Source organism: Gastrolobium bilobum, unplaced genomic scaffold (genome assembly GCF_033153095.1).
Source record: "Gastrolobium bilobum isolate Gb01-03AN ecotype WA unplaced genomic scaffold, APGP_CSIRO_Gbil_v1 utg5478, whole genome shotgun sequence".
NCBI classification, from domain to species: domain Eukaryota; kingdom Viridiplantae; phylum Streptophyta; class Magnoliopsida; order Fabales; family Fabaceae; genus Gastrolobium; species Gastrolobium bilobum.
In genome coordinates this window covers 119067-138738 of record NW_026896298.1, presented here as the reverse complement: position 1 = coordinate 138738, position 19672 = coordinate 119067, and the positions used below count along the sequence as shown (strand labels likewise).

The following is a 19672-nucleotide window of genomic DNA, read 5'->3' as shown; positions in this document are numbered from 1 at the left end:
TCATCCTCTTCCTCTAGCATTGAAACAACCTCCTCTTGCCATCATATGCTTTGCAGAAGAGTTGTAAAACACATTGGAAGCTCCATCTACAGAATTAGGCATCATGCCTTCAATATACATTTGTCTCTCCTGTTGAGTGACCAGTGAAAACACACAATTTATCGATGGAAGAGGATCCAGAAGCATGATTTGGGATCTCACATGAGAATACTGCTCATTGCGCCCTTTGAGGAACCAAATTGAATAGTCCCTATCCTTGATATTCCTCACTTGTGATGCAATAGTGCAGCATGGGCGAATGCACTTACATGAAGGTGTTGGTTGCAAATTCTCCAACTCATCCCAAAGGATCTTGAGTTGAGTGTAATAATCTGATATTGATTTGTCTCCTTGATGAAGACGAAAAAACTCATCATGTAAGTCAGAAATTCGAAATATATATGATTGAGAAAACCTCTCCTTGAGGTCTTTCCATACATCAACAACCCTATCCATCCATAGCATCGAATGAGAAATAAAGTCAGTAATGGATCGATGCAGCCATGACAGTACCTTGGTGTTGCATCTCTCCCAAGCAGCATAACGCTGATCAGAAATTTCTGGAACAGAAATTGAACCATTTACAAAAGCAAGTTTATTCTTAGAAATCAAGGCCATAGTCATGGCTCTGGCCCATCCGTGGTAGTTCTTACCGTTCATAGGCGTGGACACAAGTATGAGAGACAGATTCTCATTTGGATGAAGGAAGTCCTGATCTGAAAAATTCTTGAACAGGATTTTGATCTGTATTCCTTTGATTCGCAGTATTAGAAGCACTTTCATGAATCTCAGGCTGATCTATGACCTGATCCACGACACGCGGAGGACTCTGATTCGCCATGCAGAAGAATCGATTGAACACCTTGGTTCACTTGATTCAGAAGAAGACCAGTGAAGGAAAAAACAAATCTAAAATCGAAAAAGAAAAATGACGAATATCAAAACTCCATGGAGAGCTCTGATACCATATTAGTGTATGTAAAGAAGCAAAGAAACTTTATTGATGAAAGTGAAAAGTTACAAACTAAAACCGTACTTGCATCTCTGATATGCACAATTCCTTTATATGTACAAGAAGGAGCAGAAGGGTAAACTGAGACACAAAGCCCACGTGACTAGTCTAATAGACTAACTATATCTAACTAGTTGTAACTAATAGTCTAACAAACTAACTAACATATAAGAAACTAATAACAGTTAGTTATTAATCTAATAACAAAATTACAAAGAATAAATATATTCTGCATCACAAATTACTAATGACAAGGAATAAAGATAAATACATTAAAAAAGGAAATAATTATATTATATTGCATCAGATAAATATTTCATATAACAGAGATAAAGTAGTAGGGTCCATAATTTCTTTTTTCTTTTTTAAAAATGATGAACCCACTCTCTTATCTCTATTGCGTGAAATAATTATCTGATACAACATGAGATAAATAGATCCCTTAAAAAAATAAAAAAGTCTTACAAAACAAAGCTATTTAATTCCATAAGCATCAAGTCCTCCACAATGTTGACTAACTAAACCAACGAGATTATGACGATAAGACAAAATATGTGGTCCCCATTTGTTCTCTTTTCAACGCTATAATGAAAAATTAAAATAAAAAAGAAAGCCATGACTTCCGGTACGTATCTTTTTGTGTTCTTAAGATATGCGCAGGGAATAATAAATACCCTTTATCCAAAAAGAGAGAGAAAGGGAATAATAAATGCCCTACAGATATATTATACATCTGAAGTGGGCATCTTCGACCAAAGTCCACGATCAGAAAAATCTTAATTTACATGGGAATAAGAGGCAAGACAACAATTATGCAATAGAACCCTCCATGTGAAACATCACCATACGCTGTCAGAATGGCCATTATGGACTTACTATAGTTATAAAAAAAATAAAGGTTACAAAAAGGGAGCAGCTAAAAAGTATATATATCCATATATCTTCCAAATCCACTTACTAATTAATTAACAACATGCTTGTCCTCTCTTAAGAAAAGAGGGTTAAGGTGACAAAAAAAAGTAGTGGCGTAAAAACAAGAAGGCCCGTCCTATATGGAGTGGGTAAATGTGAGAGTTGCATCACGAGTAAATGGCTTCAAAGTTCAAATGTTAGTGTTCTTTTGGGGTAAGGTTTTGATACCCAGTATTCATGTTTGTTCTAATTTGCCGAATAAAATAGTGTAATGTTTGTATACTAATGACAATTTTTTATGTTGTACAATTGTTTGGAATGCATCCGTAGATACTCTACCTAGGTCTAATTCTCTATAGAATATTATTTTCTGATTATTATTAGTATTAATTTTTTTTTTAAGTTTATATAGTACTCAATTTTAAAATTTAAATTTGCTTTCAACCTACATTATCGAGGTGATGATCAATGTACTTTTCATTATGAAGGTGAAAGGGAACGATGAAGGTAGAAGTCCACTTTGAGTTAGTTAATCATTATTTGCCAAATGGTCCTAGGTTATGACTTATGACAACTACTGTTGGTGGCGATTAACTCTAATTATTCCTAAAGTCACTCCTTATTGTATTGATTACTTTGTCCCATTCAATGAATTCCCATACCAATAATTTGTATTAAAAAAACCAAACTTAAAGTCTATAGATTTCTTATATAAATTTATGTTTGTAAAAGTGATATGATATGATTCGTGTGGGTATCAATATACTTACAATCACATATAAAACAAACGAGGGTGACAACTTTATTTTGTCATACGACTGAAGATTTATTGACATTGTGTAATATTTGAAACAATCACATTAATTGATCTTTGTATAACATCTAATTTGGATAGATCTACTAGTTTAATTCTAAATATTATTACTTTGATTTTGTATGTTAAATTTTAACAAATATTTTTAAGCTAATTCAAGATATGTGCATGTTTGGATTAATTTATTTAGGATAAAAAAAATTGATCAGAAGTTTTTCGAGTAACACAAAGTGGAAAATCTTAAGTTTACCTTTTTATGTAAATTAATAAAATTAAATTCATTCATGATGATACAATAATAAGGGCATTAGTGAATTACACTTCCACAAAGAGGAAAACAAAGGTTCAAGTTTGAAGATGTCACTTGTGAAGAAGACGTAATCGGATTTTTTTTTTCTCGAGTTTGGTATCTTGGAAATATTTTATTAGATTTTAAATATTCATTATAAAATCAATAATCACTAAAAACTTTCATTCACCGAGTAATAGGTTAAAGCTGTCAGATGAAACAAGCTACGGCACTGGTCCAACAACAACTGGGTTTCAACTTTCAATATCTTCTTGTCTTTCCGACGTGACACATAACTAATTAATCTGTCTAAGCACTTCCATCTCCCATTTTAATAAAATCTCCATATAGTACATAAAATTTCTTCAATATAAAAACATTTGATAAATTTAAATAAACAAAGGGCTTTATGAATATTATGATACAGGAAAATAGATGTCTCCAGCCATAGACACAAACAATCAATAGATTCCATTGAAAAAATAAAAATAAAATAAACCTCATACATTTTTGAGCCACTAGGAGAAACATATTCTCTCTTACTACGTGATACTCATAAAACCCATAAACAAAAACAAAAACCTGAATGTGGGAAATTAACAAATTTTAATTATCTTTTTAAATATTAAAACAATGTCGATAACTCATGATAGATGTGTTTGCAATTGCAACGCCACATTTATTATCTTTTTTATGTTATTCCCTCTTTATAAAGAAAAAAAAGGGTCAAACCCAAAAAATGTTTGTAAGTTTATAGATAAGATGACCTGAACTATACATCTGTCACACTTTCGGTTAGCTCAATCCTCTCCAAAGCATATGTACAATTCTCTCTAATATCATCTTTGGGAAGAATTTAAAATCTTAATTCCAGAACTCGCTTCAAATTGGAGTAATCGCGAAATGATGAACTAATTGAAATATTTTAAAAAAACAGCATCAAGAACAACACGTGGATACGTCCACTCTCTCAAGTCTAGTTCAGACCTTGAAGATATTCTAGGGGGAGAATAAGACCAAGCTTGCAGCTGTACACCGCGAGATGTAAACTATACTTTATATTCATTTCTTTTTTATGATCAATAATATGTTATTAATTACATAATTCATTCGAATTCATGTGCATGCACAGTCCTTTGGGTAGCTTTTAGAGTTTCGTCCCTTACGGATGCAAGGTTCATTTTTATCTCATTGCAAAGTCTACCCTCTATGAGACGAACGGGCAACCACAGCTTCGGCTTGACATCAACAATATATGAGAGAGTCGTTTTAACTTCTCCGACTTGGGACTCCTCACAACTTCCGCTGTTGAATTGCTGCAAAACCATCGTTGTTTATGAAGTTAGCTTTGTATTTGTATGTCTACCCACTTGAATATATAGTTTCAAAATCTATAAACTTTCAGCATCTTTCAGAACAAAACCAATGAACATGTTGAGAATTGGAGAAGGCTGTCTACGTGGAGAAAGTCAAGCCAAAAGCATACAACACCCCATTTTGTAAATAATATAATTAATTGTCATGTTTCTCATAAATCATAGCCTTAACTTGGTCAATACTCAATACCCTAAAGTTTCCAATGTCAATTTATGATACAGAAAAGTGTATATTTATAGAAATGTATATAATACATTATTCTGGATCCACAAGAATTCTAAGTGGGGAACAAATAAAAATTCTACCTGCAAAATAGACCATTTTCCTTCAAAGAGTTGAAAATCTCCTTCAATCATCTTGAATTCGATTTCACGCTTCACGCCGGAAGGAAGAGTCTCCAAATCTTTCTCATAACAATCTACAACTACTTTAGCATTAAATTTTATCCCAAATGCCAAGTTCTGCTGTCCAATCTGTTCAGATAACGTAGCAACAATAAATATAATTCAAGCCAAATGCATGAACAAGGAAAATCTCCAAAAGATATCAGTTTATAGTTCAGGTCACAGTAAAATAACACATCCTGTTTGTTAAGGTTGCAACTTAGGAGAGGATTTATTATGGTCCGGGACTACCATTTTTTAGGTGGTCCCTTAGTGTAAATGAGAGGGTAAAATTGGAAAAGAGAAAAAATAACAGGGGTAGAAAGGAAAAGAAAAAATTAGTGTTGTGAGAGGGAGCACCAAATTATTGGGTGGTCCTGAATCATAAAAAATATTTCCGCAACTTAGAGGCTTGTAATTTAGATAAAACCATGCTTGGCCTTACTATAATTTAATCCTATATAAATTTTGATTCTAAGGATAGCGTCATGCTGACTCTCATTTCGGAAGTAAAGTGCTGCACCAACTAAAGTGTGCAATGCATATCAGTCACTAACATCAGTATTCCCATACTTTGAAGGTATAGGTACCTACGCATCCTCATCACCCACAATTGATGCCTAAATGATTTCCCAGACATCTCTGGTAGTCAAACAGCTCTAATCAAACAAGTTAGAGCGATCATATATCATGAAGCTGGATATTTCACATCTTTAAAACAAAAGTCATTCATGAACATCCGTGCTTTAACATTTTTAAAGAGCTAATGCTTTCCAACAAAATCTTGTGGACCTAATTTACTTTTTTGTTCCTTATCCACTCTACTATGAGGTGGTTGTCCGTGACTGAGAGAGTAATGCAAGTTATATTTGAACATTTAACACCAGTCTAAAGGGCTGAAAGTATTGGACGAAAATAACTACGATAGCAAGAAGAAAATCCATGATATGTAGCTGTATACCAATCTGTATTACATTATAAACTTATCGAGTATTGAAAGCCTCTCAATTAATGTGTCTTTTATTTGCATTGCAATTTTCCGCGGCTAGGCTATAAGGACCATAAGGTCCATCATAGAGAAGCAGACTCAACAGTCAAGTAAAGGAAGTTCCCTCCTCCCTACATAGCAATAGCAACAAAAAAATGCAACCAAAATTTTATACCTAATTGCACGTGTCCTCATGAGGGCTGTCCAATACAAATAATCTCTAATACAACCTAACATATTGTTTGATTCAGAATTACTCTAATATTTTTACTTTATGACCCTAAATTAATAAAGAATGGGATTTGATTCAGAAATGGAGTAACCCAAAACAACCCCAACATATTGTTTGAAAGCTAGCAAATTAATAAAATGCATCCAGAGAAATATTGCCAAAAACATGCAACTAATTTCATAAAAATGCAAACTTTAAGAACCCCATTTGGCGCATATCATGAGTGATAGAGAGAGGAACCTGCAAAAGACGAGCATATTTGTCACCCTTTTGGAGCAATTGGCTAACGGCAAGGCCAGGAATAAAATCAGCCAACCTATCATAATCGGTCAAGATGCTCCAAATCGCAGCAAGGGGTGCTTCAATGGAAATCCTTGATTGGATTCTGCGGGAATTCTTCTCCAGCTTCATCACTTCTATGAAAAACCCATCCTCAGCTAAGGATTCTGACTCTTGAACCCCATTTTTATCATCCTCTGTCACCAAAGTCAAATTACCAGAAGAATAATTATCATTATCATCCTCCATAGTGGTGGGGTCGGATTTGGAAGCACGATTATGCAAGAAAGGTCTGAACTTGAAGGAGCTTGGTTTGGGAGAAGGTGGAGTGGAAAGGGAATGGTATTGGTGGGTGTTGAAATGAAAAGGGTATGAGAATAAGAAGATGGAGTTGGTTATGGATATGGAATTAGAACATGAAGGCACTGGTCGAGGGAATGGGAGAGCAGAGTGTGAAAAGCCACTCATTGTTTTTGTTCTCTTCTAATTCTCTGACATTTGCAAAACCTCACTAAGTCAACAAAGTAATTAATTTACACTGACCAAGGTTAGAATATCAGCATTATAAATATCGAATAAATATGTGTCATTTTAAATGATGAGGTAGGATCCTTTGACACCGGTGTCAAATTTGAAATTTGACACCTCATCTAAGAGTCATTAGATCAAAAAAGATCATCGACTCTGATTTGTAAGCATGTGACACCATTGATCTTTTTTGATCTAACGGCTCTTAGATGATGTGTCAAACTTCAAATTTGACACCGGTGTCAAAGGATCCTACCTCTTAAATGATATACTTTATATTTTTTCATTTTCATAAAGAGGTAGGATTCACATCTTTAAATTTTTTTTCCCTCCTTCTATCTCTCATGATTTATCTCTTTCCCTCATTTAAAATGATATAACTTTGTATCTTTTAAAATGATACACATTTTTCTCTATAAATATTTATGTGATTTACAATTATTATTTAACTTAGATTAATATTTTAAAGAACGTTTTAGTTTTGATAATTTAACCATATATTAGAGAGGAGTGTTATTTTTGAAAATATTCTAATCGGTTCATTGTTTCGCAACTAATTCGATTCGGGGTGGGTCCATGATTAAGGCTTTAAACTCCTCCAAAAATGATACCAGAGAGATTCGAACACATGCTCTTACCCCATCTGCTTAGCTCCCATGCGCCAACTTAGCTACCACCATTTGGTAGAGGAGTGTTATTTTGACAAAACAAATTTCTTACAAACTTACAAATTATACTATGTCTTATCATGAAATTTCATTTAAGAGTGTTTTATTAATAAAATACAATGTAGTTTGTAAAAATTTATAAATATAACATTTTCTTTTAATACGAAAATAAGTTAATTCAAACCTATTTTTAATTAATTTTTTGCTAGAAAAAAGTTAAATCAGTTTATCCTTTTAGGCACCCCTGTGTGGCTGTGTGCTCTCAGCTGAACTGAGAAGTGAGAAGCTAAACTTGAGCGTGAGAGAGAGCATTTTTCCACGAGAAAAAGCTTTTTCCAATTAACTTGTTAGTTATGGCATCTTCATTCTCAACGCAGTTGGTACATAGTCAGAACTTACTTCCTCGTTTTCATCATGTCCAGGTTACTATTTTTTATTTATCATGCTCGTGTTTTGAGTCTTTAAAACTTGTTAATAATGACGATAATTCAAGGTGTTATTAGGTCCAATGTTTCAAATTAAAATTAGCTTTGGTCATTGGTAGCACCCCAAACACTTCCAAACCATTAAATATGACAACAGCAAAGGTCGTTGGTTGTAAGAGATATGAAAAGGATAACTTTTACCAGAGATATGATATCTTTTATTTAAGTATTGTAATAAATTATGGATAGGATATTGTAAAGAACAAATTCAACCCAAAAGCTTAAGCTGATGCGTGAGGCTACATTAATGGTTTTATATATCTCAACACGCTCCCTCACACACGAGAGCTCAATGGACTTGAAGGGTGGACAATGCATAGACCCACCTACCTATGCTAAGAAATTCCACAAGAGAAAGTGGGGGGCGGTGAGGATCGAACCCGAGACACGAGGCTACGAGGCTCTGATACTATGTAAAGAACCAATTCAACCCAAAAGCTTAAGTTAATGGATGAAGTTACATTAATGGTTTTTATATATCTCAACAGTTATTATGCCACCTTAGTTGAGATTATAATCTAAGTGTGTGGGGAGAAATAGGTTAAGGAGGCATGAAAAAAAATATACACGTAATATCCTATCGCATAAATTATTATATACTTTTGCCCAGGTGGTAACGCTCCTGGGTACATTTGCAGTTCCTGAAGCTCTTCCTTTTCCTTTTTTCATATTGATCTACTACTTGTTTACAATTTGCAAACATGCCATGTTATCGTTGGACCTCAGCATGAAATGACTCTTGTATGCAAATGTGTCTGTTCTATTTTATATACAGTACGATGTTCATCTCAGCTAACTGTGCAGTGGGTGCTTTGAATATTTTAAGATAAGACAACAAGAGAATATGCTACTAAAGTAAAGTGTCTATATACATTAATAATGGGAAATTTTTTGTTTTTTTCTTCAGGGGAATTTTAGCCAAGATGTGTCAAAAGCTGGAAGGCCCCATGTGGTCTATAGCAGTACCGGATTACAGCTTGGTTACGGCAAAACATTGGCATCAAAATCTCATTATGCTTCGAGGTTTTCTCTCACACAACAATCTGAAGCAAAACCAATCACCTATAGGAGAATGACATGTATTAATGCTAAGGAAAATGTGAGTACATCATTTAAAATTCGTTCTTTGGAATTTTGTTTGCAGAAAAATTCTAAGCCAATGTGAGCATTTAATATTGAACGTAGTCTTAGAAACAGTTCCAGAAATATGGAGCACTTGTTGATCATAGAATCGTTTAGAATGAATGGTGTTTGGATTGTTGCATCTCCATGTTCAAATCGTATTGCTTTAACCACAAAAGCTCTTGGCAATCCAAAATAGTCAATTTTGCTTTGAGTTACGATAATGGTTCATTATCTTACATGGTTTTGTTAATTTTAGGTTCTAGAGCTGCAAGCCAAAGTGACAAACAAGTGTTTCTTTGATGTAGAAATTGGGGGTGAACCTACTGGAAGGATTGTTTTCGGCCTATTTGGAGAGGTTGCTCCTAAAACAGTTGAGAATTTCCGTGCTTTGTGCACAGGCAAGCAATCAAATTTTTCTACAGCATTGTTTTTCTTGTAATTGTGGTTATTATTGTGAAATTGGTTGAGTGACACAGCATTTTATGCATCAAATTGAATAATCTCTGTGCAGGAGAGAAAGGATATGGTTACAAAGGATGCTACTTCCATCGTATAATCAAAGATTTCATGATTCAGGGAGGTGACTTCACTGAAGGAGATGTGAGCTTTGTTATATTTTGTTGCTATACTTGCATATATATGCTAACTGTCGTGTGCATGCAGTTGCACACTGCCATGTGTATATGCATCGTGCTAAGGGTGATAATGTTTCTTCTCACTTCAAATATGCTTTAATTGGCTGTAGGGAACTGGTGGAATCAGTATCTATGGTGCTAAATTTGAAGATGAGAGTTTTGCTTGTATGTCTCTGCTGATGCTTGATTAGTAATATTGATTTTTAAATTTTTTATTAGTGATTGGTATTCAAAATTTTGCTATGGCCGTTTTTCTAATTTAAAACTGTTAAGTCAATCTTCTTCAGACTTGACTTTTCTAGATAACATTTATAAAAAAAATTCCTTGCAGTGAAGCATGTTGGTGCTGGAGTATTGAGCATGGCAAATGCCGGTCCTAATACCAATGGTAGTCAATTTTTTATTTGCACTGTACAGGTGAGAGAGACATTCGCTGTCCTTCTTTGACTTTAAGAATCAAATAAAGCGTATATGTGTATATGAATTTGTTTTCTGAAAAGAATTTCCAACCCTTTCCTCCCCACCTACCCCTCTTTATTAACAAGCAAATTTTATAAGTAACATTATTTCAAAGGACTTTACTGGAAACAGGGAAATCAGATAGAAGAAGACAGTATTTCATGTGATGAAACCAGATTAATGCATGCAGCCTATATTTTAAAAGTTAAAACTATAATTAAGCCCAAGTAAACTTCCTATACCACTTAACTTTTATGGGTTATACACTTTGGTCACATATTGGCAAGAGCAAGACAATTCTAGATGCCATCGTCTGAATTGTCTTGACCTACTGATAAAATCAAGGTTTTATTACAATCCTCTTAACCTCACTGAAATTCCATTTTGGTCTCTCTTATTTCAATTACTACAATGTTATCCTGATAGTTTTCAAATTGATACAACCAAGTGTGACAAATTGATTTTTTCAGGGCACAATCTTTGCTGACATGGAAGTATTACACAATGTTGATTCACATATTTTAATGCTCATCCATTTATCTAAACTATCCTAATCTTTTTCATTTCTACCATTACATACACACATTGTTTGTTGTTTGTTTAGATTTTGGATTTGATACTGATAAGTAAATGATGTGACTTCATGATGTAGACTCCATGGTTAGACAATCGCCATGTTGTGTTTGGACATGTCGTTGAAGGATTGGATGTTGTGAGGACACTTGAATCGCAGGAGACAAGCAAGTTAGATAACAGCCCTCGGAAATCATGCAGAATTGCTAATTCTGGGGAACTGCCAATAGATGGTTGATCTTTACACTGAAGTGCAGTAATTTTTCTGACTTTAATTACAATTTTCAGTTGCCACAAATCCCAACTAGTTTGGGATAAATGTGTTGTCAATGTTGAAGTTGAATTATGGGGGAGGAGGGGTTATGGATATCTGCAATGTTCATGTTGTTTGAATTATCATTGCTCTATGCTGAAGGAAAAATTGAATGTCACTACAAGTGCATTTAGTGAATTATTATTAGGAGAGATTTTGTATTACTAGATTCGTACCACAATCCTTATAAATATAGTAAATGTCTTTTTCTGTTATAAATTTCTGCATCTGCAATTTGCATTTACAAGTTTCCCATCCATTTCATGATGCCAATTGCAAGGTTAATGCATTTAACCATTAGCATACTGTGGAGACATTTGCAAAATTATAGTAAACTTAGATAGAAAAACTATGCTGAGCTAGAAACTCTTGATTTGCTTCATACATTTACTAAAATATTTAGTCGAAGCAAAACCTATGCAAGGACCATGGTTTCAACAGCTGGAGCTTGGATCATTTGCTGTTGGTTGCCTTCTTCAACATCCCATATTTCAGGTAATGCTTCTTTGATATTATGAATACTATTCAGAGCATGGTCAGCACCAGGCACCAAATCTAAACGTCCCACCTGCAATCAGTGTGTCGTTAGCTTGTATTACATATGAATACAGGGAGTTATTTAATTGCTTAGATTTCTACATAACATGCATAGATAGCAAATTATAGCTTACGATAACAGTGTGAAGTCCAGCTATTTTCCCACTTGCAACATTTCTAACACTATCATCAAAGAAAAGCTGCAGAAGATACAAGAGAACTATTATGAATTGATTTTTTGGAACTATGGGCCAAAAATATGTAAATAAACACATTAAAAGTAAGTTATTTTCCCATATAACATTTTAGGTAAGTTATCATTCTTACTGTTTTCTTTGGATCTGCGTTAGCAATCCGAATAGCAGCTTCAAAGGCTTCCACAGATGGTTTACAGAGGATTTTTGAGTGAGATTTAAAACAAACAATCTCTGTTAAATCGCAGGCATTACTAAACGTTGTACTTCCTGTGACCACGTGATTATCATCCAGTACATCCATGTAATTAGTTTGTTTGGGAGGATTAAGCGTTTCAAAGCATATGACGCCTTCAAAACAATCTTCCAAACCCAATCCCTTGAGAACTTTAGCCGCATGTGCACGGTCTGCATTGGTAAATACCTGCAAAGAACATTTTCAAGTCTTTGAATTTTATGGAATGCTCTTCACTGAACAAACTAATATTTAAGGTTGAACTTTTTTTCTGACATACTATTTTACGCTGAGGCATGGAAAGCAGAAGGTTCCTCAAAACTGGATCAGGCTTCAGTTTCTCGTATGGTAAACTTCCATGCACGATAGCATGGAACTCATCATCGTCAAACTCATAACCAAGGACCTGAGAGGAAATTAAGACTAAAACTTACATAAACTCATTGATGATAGTGAATCAGTATTACAGAAAAAAGCATAACGAGGAGAAACACATAGGGCAATATATACCTTCAGTCCTGCCATAGTTGTCCCATATTCCTTGTACAAATCCAGGCACATCTTTGGTACTTCACTTTCTTCAATATGCAAGTGTTTCAACATGTACTCTGCAAACAAGATTGGTTAACTATAGTACTTCTATCACATATTATTATCTGAAAACTAGAATATTACATGTTCTAACTTCTAACTATAGTACTTGATATTTGTACCTTCTATGTTCTTGCGACATGCCAAATTGAGACCTAAGCTCCAAGGGTATAGAGTATCATCCATATCTGTGACCAACATTTGGAACCAGAAATTAGTATCCCACCCCTTTTTCCTCTTTAAATTTGTAGTAACAGAACAGGTGTATAGTGTGTTTGGTTGAAAAGGAATGATAGAAAGTTTTAATTGGTTAAGCACACCCCAAAACCACTCAAGACCCATTTTTCTATGTTCCTTCAATTTGAAAATTTTAGGAGGAAACGCGTCATTACTAACCATATATATATATTTTTTCGTTTGAACTTTCCCTTTACTTTCCTTAATCTATCTTGAGCATCCAAACAGCGAAGAAGAAAATAACAATTTAAATTCCTTATTGTCTTCTGTTTCTTGCTTTTCGTTTGTCATCTAACTCCGAAACAGTATCACATAAAACTTAGCCTAGATTATTTCAATGAGTTTTGTAGCGGCGAGCGAGGAAGTTAAATAAAAAACCAGAAGGTAAATAATACACTCTTGTGAAACATGTAAGAGTTCACTAGTTGAGTTGCACCAATCATACCAAAAAGCAAGCAATCATACTTGACTCCAGCAATCCTGGGAGCTGTATCCATCTTAAAAGAATTTCAAATCTGCAACAAATTTCAGTAAACCATATATAAATTTCCTCTTGTCCTCTTTCTAAGGCATGTCTTGAAAGAGTCATCACTTGCAGTAGCTTAATTAATTAATGGACACCGTATTTGCTGTTTGATGATCATAATTATATGACCAACTGAAAAATCTGAAATAGAAACTACAAAAACACACCTAACTTAACTAATTTCAAAGCAAGAGTACCAAAATTTAAGACGTTAACACGCCAGATTTGACCAGAGGAAAAAAGACATACCTGGTGATCAAAGGTTGACAGGCAAAGAGACCAAATATTGAATTTACAGTTCAATAATCTCCACCGTATCTGCTTGATTTAAAACGATTAGGAAAGTTAGTATCCGTCATTTCATGGTTTATGATAAATTCAATGCATTGAAGCATGCTTTCCAACGTGGACCACATAAACTTAACTAAAATAATATCAAGAGACTTTATGCACATTAATAGGACATTGGTGAAAGGTGAAAAAAACAAAAAACAAAAATAAGTGGAACAAACTAAACAAAACAATACCTTAGGGTGTTTGTTTGTAATGCCTCTGCTGCACGAAATGGTTGTGGCTCACCAAATCTATTTGTACGTGTATATATATATATGAATTTGAAGGAGGACCCACCACTCTTCTGAACGTGCGTGGTGACGCTTAAAATTTCTGAGGTGGTGACCATCGTTATTCTTTTTCTTTTTCTTTTCTTTTTGGATACGATATTTTTCACTGGTTAAAATTCGTCATCCATCTTTGATATTTTTCAGTCATTTTCTGTGCCATAATTGCTCTATTGTTTTTCACATAAAGTTTGAGTTGACAATTGTATTTATTCTTAAATTTGTGCTCCCGTGCATTATGACTGTGTGTTATCTTTATCGTCTTAGTTAATAAGACTGTATTATGTATCCAGTGGCGAACGCATTAATTTTAATGACGGAAACGAAAATAAAAAATATTTTTATTTATATTGAAATATAATACAGACTTAATATAAAAAAATTAAAAGAAATCTATTACTAAGATCATTTTATTTGACTCTTATTTTACGAATTTTATTATTGTTAAACTCATATATAATTGAATCCGTGTTAAAACTCAAAACAATTTCTTTTTTAGTGTATGTAATCAAAGAATCATTAAGAAATTGATCTTCTATTTTATTTCCAAACTTGTTCTTGATTTTATTTTACGCATGCGGATCCTGACTTTTTTCTTTCTTTTTAAATGTCAGAATCCACATGTGTAAATATGTTTGTTACAAAAAATTTCATATGTTATTGCTGCAGAAGAGGCGAACCCATAAATAAATCATCTTATCCATATCAATAAATTTGATACCCACAAAGTTATATATGCTCTTTCATTTTTTTTATAGCTAAAATTGTTGAGAATTTAAAGAGATTAAGAATAATTTAGAAGAACATACTACAATTATTTAATCTCACAATTACGTGTTTGGTAGGAGGTGAATTTTTTTTTAGAAAAATGGGATTGGAAAATTATTTGCCTATGTTTCATAGGAGGTGAAGTAAAAATATGGCTAGAATTTTTTTTTTTCCCATCATTTGCTTTTCTATGTAAAATAGTTAGGGAATATTACTATTGAAGGGGTGGAATTGTTTTTTTTTTTTTTTTCATGTGGAGGAAAAATTAATATACAACATCATTAAAATTAACTCAACATTCCCGAAAAATTTTTGGCCTACCAAACATCTTTTAGTAACTTACCCAGAAAAAATAATTTTCCATCATATTCTCGAAAAACATTTTTTCCCGATAAAAAACCTTTTCTCCTCTACGAAATGCCTCTAACCTATATATTGGCAAATGAACTACCAAGTCAATTCATTTGGGAACCCTCGGATCCACTCTTTTTCCTATTCAAAGATCAGCCTTTTGTCTCTGTGTTTTCACATCGAGAATTCTTTGCAGACGAAGAGATGTCAAGGGAATCAAGCCCCCCACTTTTTAATATTTTAATCCTAGAAATATTTAACTTCTTTTTGTCTTCTTCATAACCAAAATCGTCATTGACTTTTCAAACTAGTACAATTAGGAGAAGCTGAATAAAAAATGAAAATGCAAAAGCTGAATCATTTTCTTAAATTTTACCCCCAAAAGAAGGTAAGAGAGAATGAGACGAGTTATTAACTATCACTGAAAATTGAAGAGTGAAAAGATACTTGAAGAGTGTTTTAAGATTGAGTCCCACGCCCCCTTCAATGAAAATACTTGTTCTTCCTCTTCACGTTCACACATGTCATTAATTTACCCACTCACACACATTTTATAATATTATTAAAATATCATTTATAAATTTAATTTTTTTCCCATCAAAATTTAGGAGGGGCGGGGCCATCCTAACCCCCCTCTAGTTCCGCCTCTGCATGTATGTAAGAGAATCCTAATTATACAAGGATAGATCACTAATGATAAGAAAAGAGAAAAAAAATATATGAAAAATAAAAAATTACAAAATTATCATGGTTAATTTGATTATTAATGATTAAGATTCTTTTATATCACATAGTCATATTACTCATATCAATTAACAAAACGAAAGAATCTAATTTCACGTACTCCACTCGTACAAAAGCAGATAAAATGCCAAGGGCACAATCCCATCTTCCATGCATATAAATTTGGTCAAAGAAATGGGAGCAGTTAACGCTAGTTTGGGACCTTTATACCAAGGAAAAGGGAGGCATATTCTAGAAATTAGGTTGTGAAGATGAGGTTTATTCTTTAACTGTAATGGGATATAACTATGTATAAGCATCTTTGTTACTATGTATGATTATAATAAGGCATAAAAAAATGTTTGTTACTCAATGTCCCTTTGCATCCACATCAGATGCCACCCTCCCTACTAGGCTGCTACTAGTAGAGGCCGAATCTTCATCACTGACACTGCTGGTTTATACACGGCAACGTGCATTTGTCGTGTGTTTTTAGCTATCTTCAAGTTTAAAAGATATTGTATTTTAACTTTTACGTCTGCTGGATTGAGGTCATATTAATTTTTTTTTTAATTGGAGTCAATTTTATGTCTTATAATATATATTTTTTAAAATTAATAATTAAAAATAATTTAATTAAAATGATTTAAAATTTTACATATGGTTAAAAAAATTATAAAATGAAGTTGACAAAAAAATAATGGTAATCAAACGAGTTTTTCTGTTTTTTAACTTTGAACACATGTTTTCAAAACAAAATTGTCTTCTGTTTTTTAATTTTTAAAAATCTTTTTAAACTAATTTTATCAAATGAATTTTTTCCTTTTTTTATTCTGAAAAACAGCTCTTATAAATTATTCTATAAAATTATTTAAAAAAAAAATCAGAACATAATCAAACAGATTCTAATATTTCGCATCCCATTTCATTTCAGAACACAATTAAATAGGGTTTGGTGTTTGTCATTTTAAATGACTTAAGTTATGTTATTTTAAGAGAAAGATAAATACAAGGAATGAAAATCATGGGAAAGAAAGTGAATGGTTTTTTTTTAATTTAAATTTTAAATAAAAAAATTTCTTGTGTCTACCTCTCTCTTAAAATGACATAACTTTATATCATTCTAAATGACAAACACTTTTTCCTATGAAATAACTTATCGGTTTGATTGGGCTGATTAAATTAAAACAGAATGTAAATACTAAACCTAATTGCAGTAAAATAAATTAAATAACTGTTGTAATAGAACCCAGCCCAATACAGAATCGGAGAGGTGACGGGGATTCCTGGTACTCCTCTTCTTGTTGGGCCTTGCTGGGCTGGAAGTGGGTTTGTCATACCCACAACAGATGAGTACGAAGAATTCAACCCATTTATACTGATATGTAATAAAATCGTTATCGAAATTAAAATCAGGTTCGGCGCTCGACCAATACGCGATCCAAGTGTCTAGAACAATTAACGTTAAAATCCAAAAGTAAAGTGCTGAACTATATTCGTTCTCATTAATTTCGAAGGAGCAATGAGCTTATTATTTTTGTCAGATTCTATTCATTGTTGCTTGTGAATCTGGCTTTTGCTTAACCAATGCAATTTTACGACATGTTAGTAAAAAGAAGAAACGTAAGTTCGTTATTGGTGAACACTGAAGAGGTTGTCCTCCATCATGAGCCAGAGGAAACGATCTTACTCTCTTAGGCCCAGGCCATTCTCAAATTAGTCTCTTATTTGATGAACTACGCTGTGAGCGAGTATTTGTCTGTAACATATCCCAGTTCCATGATCCTTGAGGTGTGACAGACGAGGTATTTTTTTTCTAAAGATATGAAAGCGATTTATTTTTGGGTTTTATTACTCTCATTCAACATAAGATAGATATCTTATGTTGTAGAGAGAAAATAGGTGAGTCTCACCATTACAAAAAAAAAAGAAAAAAAAGAAAAAGGTGGGGCACGAAAATCGAAGAGAGAGATGATATCTCATGTTGAAGGAGAGTAATATTTCTCTTTATTTTTAATATTAAATTAAGAAAGACATAAAGAATGTATAAGGCGATTATTTGAGGAAAGAAGTAATTGTGAATAATGAGGAGAGATATTCTCACTACCAAAATTTTCTACTACCAACTTACTACCTATTTAATCACTCTTAGATTAATATTTTCTCTCTCTTCAAAAACTTTTTAGCATTCTCTCTCTTCTTTGATCCAATGGTGATGTGGAGTAGTAAGCTAGTAGTAAGAATTTTTGATATCCAATAGTGATGTGATAAGTAGTAAACTAATAGTAAGAATTTTTGGTAGTTAGAATATCCGCCCTCGTGAATAATATTGCGATAAGTAGGTTGCAACTTTGTCCTCAAAAGATGTGTTAGTAGAGGATCCGAACTTTGATCCCTTATCATTCATAAAAATAGACATATTAAATTAGATCAGGTTCAATGTTGTATGTGATCTGTGTAATTTTTTCGTAATTGTACTGTTTATATAGGGACATTTATGAGTATTCCCTAACATATGTTTATCTTAATTGAAAGCAACTAAAAACTGGATGTAAATTGCTCTTCTTCTTTTTTTGGGTAATCGTAAATTGCTTTTTAGTTAAAATATTTTCTTACAACATTCATCTAATAATTTTAGACTTTTTTTTCCAGTATAAAGAAGGGGGAAACCGGCCCAAAAGAAAAACTTTACTTATTTGCATTCTATATAATATTTCCTTCATACTTTTCGCTTAACATTAACTTCAAATTTGGTAAGTACATATGTTAAAGGTTTGGGAAAAAAAAAAATAACACCAATATTTCCTGGAGTCCATGCAATTTTTTCATTATTAACAAAAACTGAGAATACAAATTGTCCCGATCAACAGCAATGACCAATTACACAAATCAAATACACATTATATCAAAGAAGCAAAGGGTAATTACAAAATACAAGATTTTATCCAAAAATATTTTCTACCACCAAAAAACTCGAATAAAAATCTTAACAATCGGATTAGAGAATTATAATAGGGGAACATACCGACTAATTTTTAGTTCGATCCAACGGTTAATCAAAGAGATATAACTGCAAATTTCACTTACCAAAACAAGATTGAATTCACTTACCAAAACAAGATTGAAATTTTCATATCCTCTTAATGCTGTCAAATAACCGACAACTGGAAGCTTGAATTACAAAGCCGAACGGTCAGAGTCAAGAAACAAGTATTTTTGAAATGACAATAAAAGTTTCTCCTTGATCAGGCGGTGAATCAAGGAGATATATCTCGTTGAATATTGCTGCATGTTGCAAAATTTTGCGGAAAATGGTTCAATTTGAGAAAATTCTGGTACTACTGCAAACCTCCAATCAACAACAATATTGTACAGAATGAAGACCAAACCAATGAGTTACGAAATTTGTTAAAAATATTTCGGCTTAATCTAATGGTAAAATAAGGAGATATCAAAGACGGATTAAAATGGTTGCTCTTCCTTCTTTTCTCGCGTTTTCTTGACTAATGTGATGTTGTATAAAGGAACCCTAATATTTCTCATTAACAAAAAGAACCCATTTTCTTGAAACTTAAATTGCTTGTTGAAAGTTTATAAATGACTTTATTACATCCTTCACACAACAATTATTTGGGTTCAAAGTCTGATCAAGAACACATACACTTTTTTTTTTTTTTTTAAATTGAAAGTTTAGACAGGGTTTAAACACTAGTATCGAGCAGGATATGTCAAATCTCCCAACAAATATATATATTTTTATTATATGCTAAAATTGCACT

At 33.0% G+C, this 19672-nt stretch overlaps 4 protein-coding genes across 7 annotated transcripts; 1 reads left to right on the top strand and 3 right to left on the bottom strand.

The window, feature by feature from the left end:
- Positions 1–822, bottom strand: LOC133298729 (uncharacterized). The gene has a single exon (XM_061498050.1). It carries the CDS (start codon positions 820–822, stop codon positions 1–3), a length of 822 nt encoding a protein of 273 aa, XP_061354034.1.
- A 3079-nt stretch (positions 823–3901) lies between these two features.
- Positions 3902–6831, bottom strand: LOC133298731 (uncharacterized). 2 transcript variants are annotated; one of them, XM_061498053.1, is made up of 4 exons: positions 6544–6831; positions 6287–6492; positions 4749–4916; positions 3902–4382 (listed from the first exon to the last, which is right to left on the bottom strand). In XM_061498053.1, the coding sequence occupies exons 1-4, from the start codon at positions 6791–6793 to the stop codon at positions 4173–4175; spliced, it is 834 nt and encodes a 277-aa protein (XP_061354037.1). In that variant the 5' UTR covers positions 6794–6831; the 3' UTR covers positions 3902–4172. The 2 variants fall into 2 exon arrangements, with proteins under 2 accessions (XP_061354037.1, XP_061354036.1); XM_061498052.1 differs by having other exon boundaries at positions 6287–6831.
- Positions 6832–7758: 927 nt separating this feature from the next.
- On the top strand, positions 7759–11303 carry LOC133298733 (peptidyl-prolyl cis-trans isomerase, chloroplastic-like). Of its 3 annotated transcripts, none has more exons than XM_061498057.1 (7): positions 7759–7943; positions 8944–9109; positions 9395–9529; positions 9643–9731; positions 9877–9931; positions 10098–10183; positions 10878–11303. In XM_061498057.1, exons 1-7 carry the CDS (start codon positions 7875–7877, stop codon positions 11034–11036), a joined length of 759 nt encoding a protein of 252 aa, XP_061354041.1. In that variant the 5' UTR covers positions 7759–7874; the 3' UTR covers positions 11037–11303. The 3 variants fall into 3 exon arrangements, with proteins under 3 accessions (XP_061354041.1, XP_061354040.1, XP_061354039.1); XM_061498056.1 differs by having other exon boundaries at positions 7763–7943; positions 8944–9105; positions 9388–9529; positions 10878–11296; XM_061498055.1 differs by having other exon boundaries at positions 7764–7943; positions 8914–9105; positions 9388–9529; positions 10878–11292.
- A 168-nt stretch (positions 11304–11471) lies between these two features.
- LOC133298732 (uncharacterized protein C24B11.05-like) lies at positions 11472–13992 on the bottom strand. Its single transcript, XM_061498054.1, has 9 exons — positions 13959–13992; positions 13681–13749; positions 13351–13420; positions 12791–12856; positions 12588–12685; positions 12358–12483; positions 11976–12266; positions 11783–11848; positions 11472–11679 (listed from the first exon to the last, which is right to left on the bottom strand). Exons 3-9 carry the CDS (start codon positions 13400–13402, stop codon positions 11527–11529), a joined length of 852 nt encoding a protein of 283 aa, XP_061354038.1. The 5' UTR covers positions 13403–13420; positions 13681–13749; positions 13959–13992; the 3' UTR covers positions 11472–11526.
- Between the last annotated feature and the right edge of the window lie 5680 nt (positions 13993–19672).

Bases quoted from the DNA above. Each gene is read 5' to 3' on its own strand.
- LOC133298729 (XM_061498050.1), bottom strand. From the start codon at position 822: ATGAAAGTGCTTCTAATACTGCGAATCAAAGGAATACAGATCAAAATC.
- LOC133298731 (XM_061498052.1), bottom strand. From the start codon at position 6,793: ATGAGTGGCTTTTCACACTCTGCTCTCCCATTCCCTCGACCAGTGCCT. The intron at 4,917-6,286 runs GTTCCTCTCTCT...TTATCTGAACAG, and splicing joins AATATGCTCGTCTTTTGCAG to ATTGGACAGCAGAACTTGGC. The intron at 4,383-4,748 runs GTAGAATTTTTA...ATGGTTTTGCAG, and splicing joins GAAAATGGTCTATTTTGCAG to CAATTCAACAGCGGAAGTTG.
- LOC133298733 (XM_061498055.1), top strand. From the start codon at position 7,875: ATGGCATCTTCATTCTCAACGCAGTTGGTACATAGTCAGAACTTACTT. The intron at 9,732-9,876 runs GTGAGCTTTGTT...AATTGGCTGTAG, and splicing joins GTGACTTCACTGAAGGAGAT to GGAACTGGTGGAATCAGTAT. The intron at 10,184-10,877 runs GTGAGAGAGACA...TTCATGATGTAG, and splicing joins TTTTTATTTGCACTGTACAG to ACTCCATGGTTAGACAATCG.
- LOC133298732 (XM_061498054.1), bottom strand. From the start codon at position 13,402: ATGGATACAGCTCCCAGGATTGCTGGAGTCAAGTATGATTGCTTGCTT. The intron at 12,857-13,350 runs GTATGATTGGTG...TGTTGGTCACAG, and splicing joins GTATGATTGCTTGCTTTTTG to ATATGGATGATACTCTATAC. The intron at 12,484-12,587 runs GTATATATTGCC...ATTTCCTCTCAG, and splicing joins CAACTATGGCAGGACTGAAG to GTCCTTGGTTATGAGTTTGA.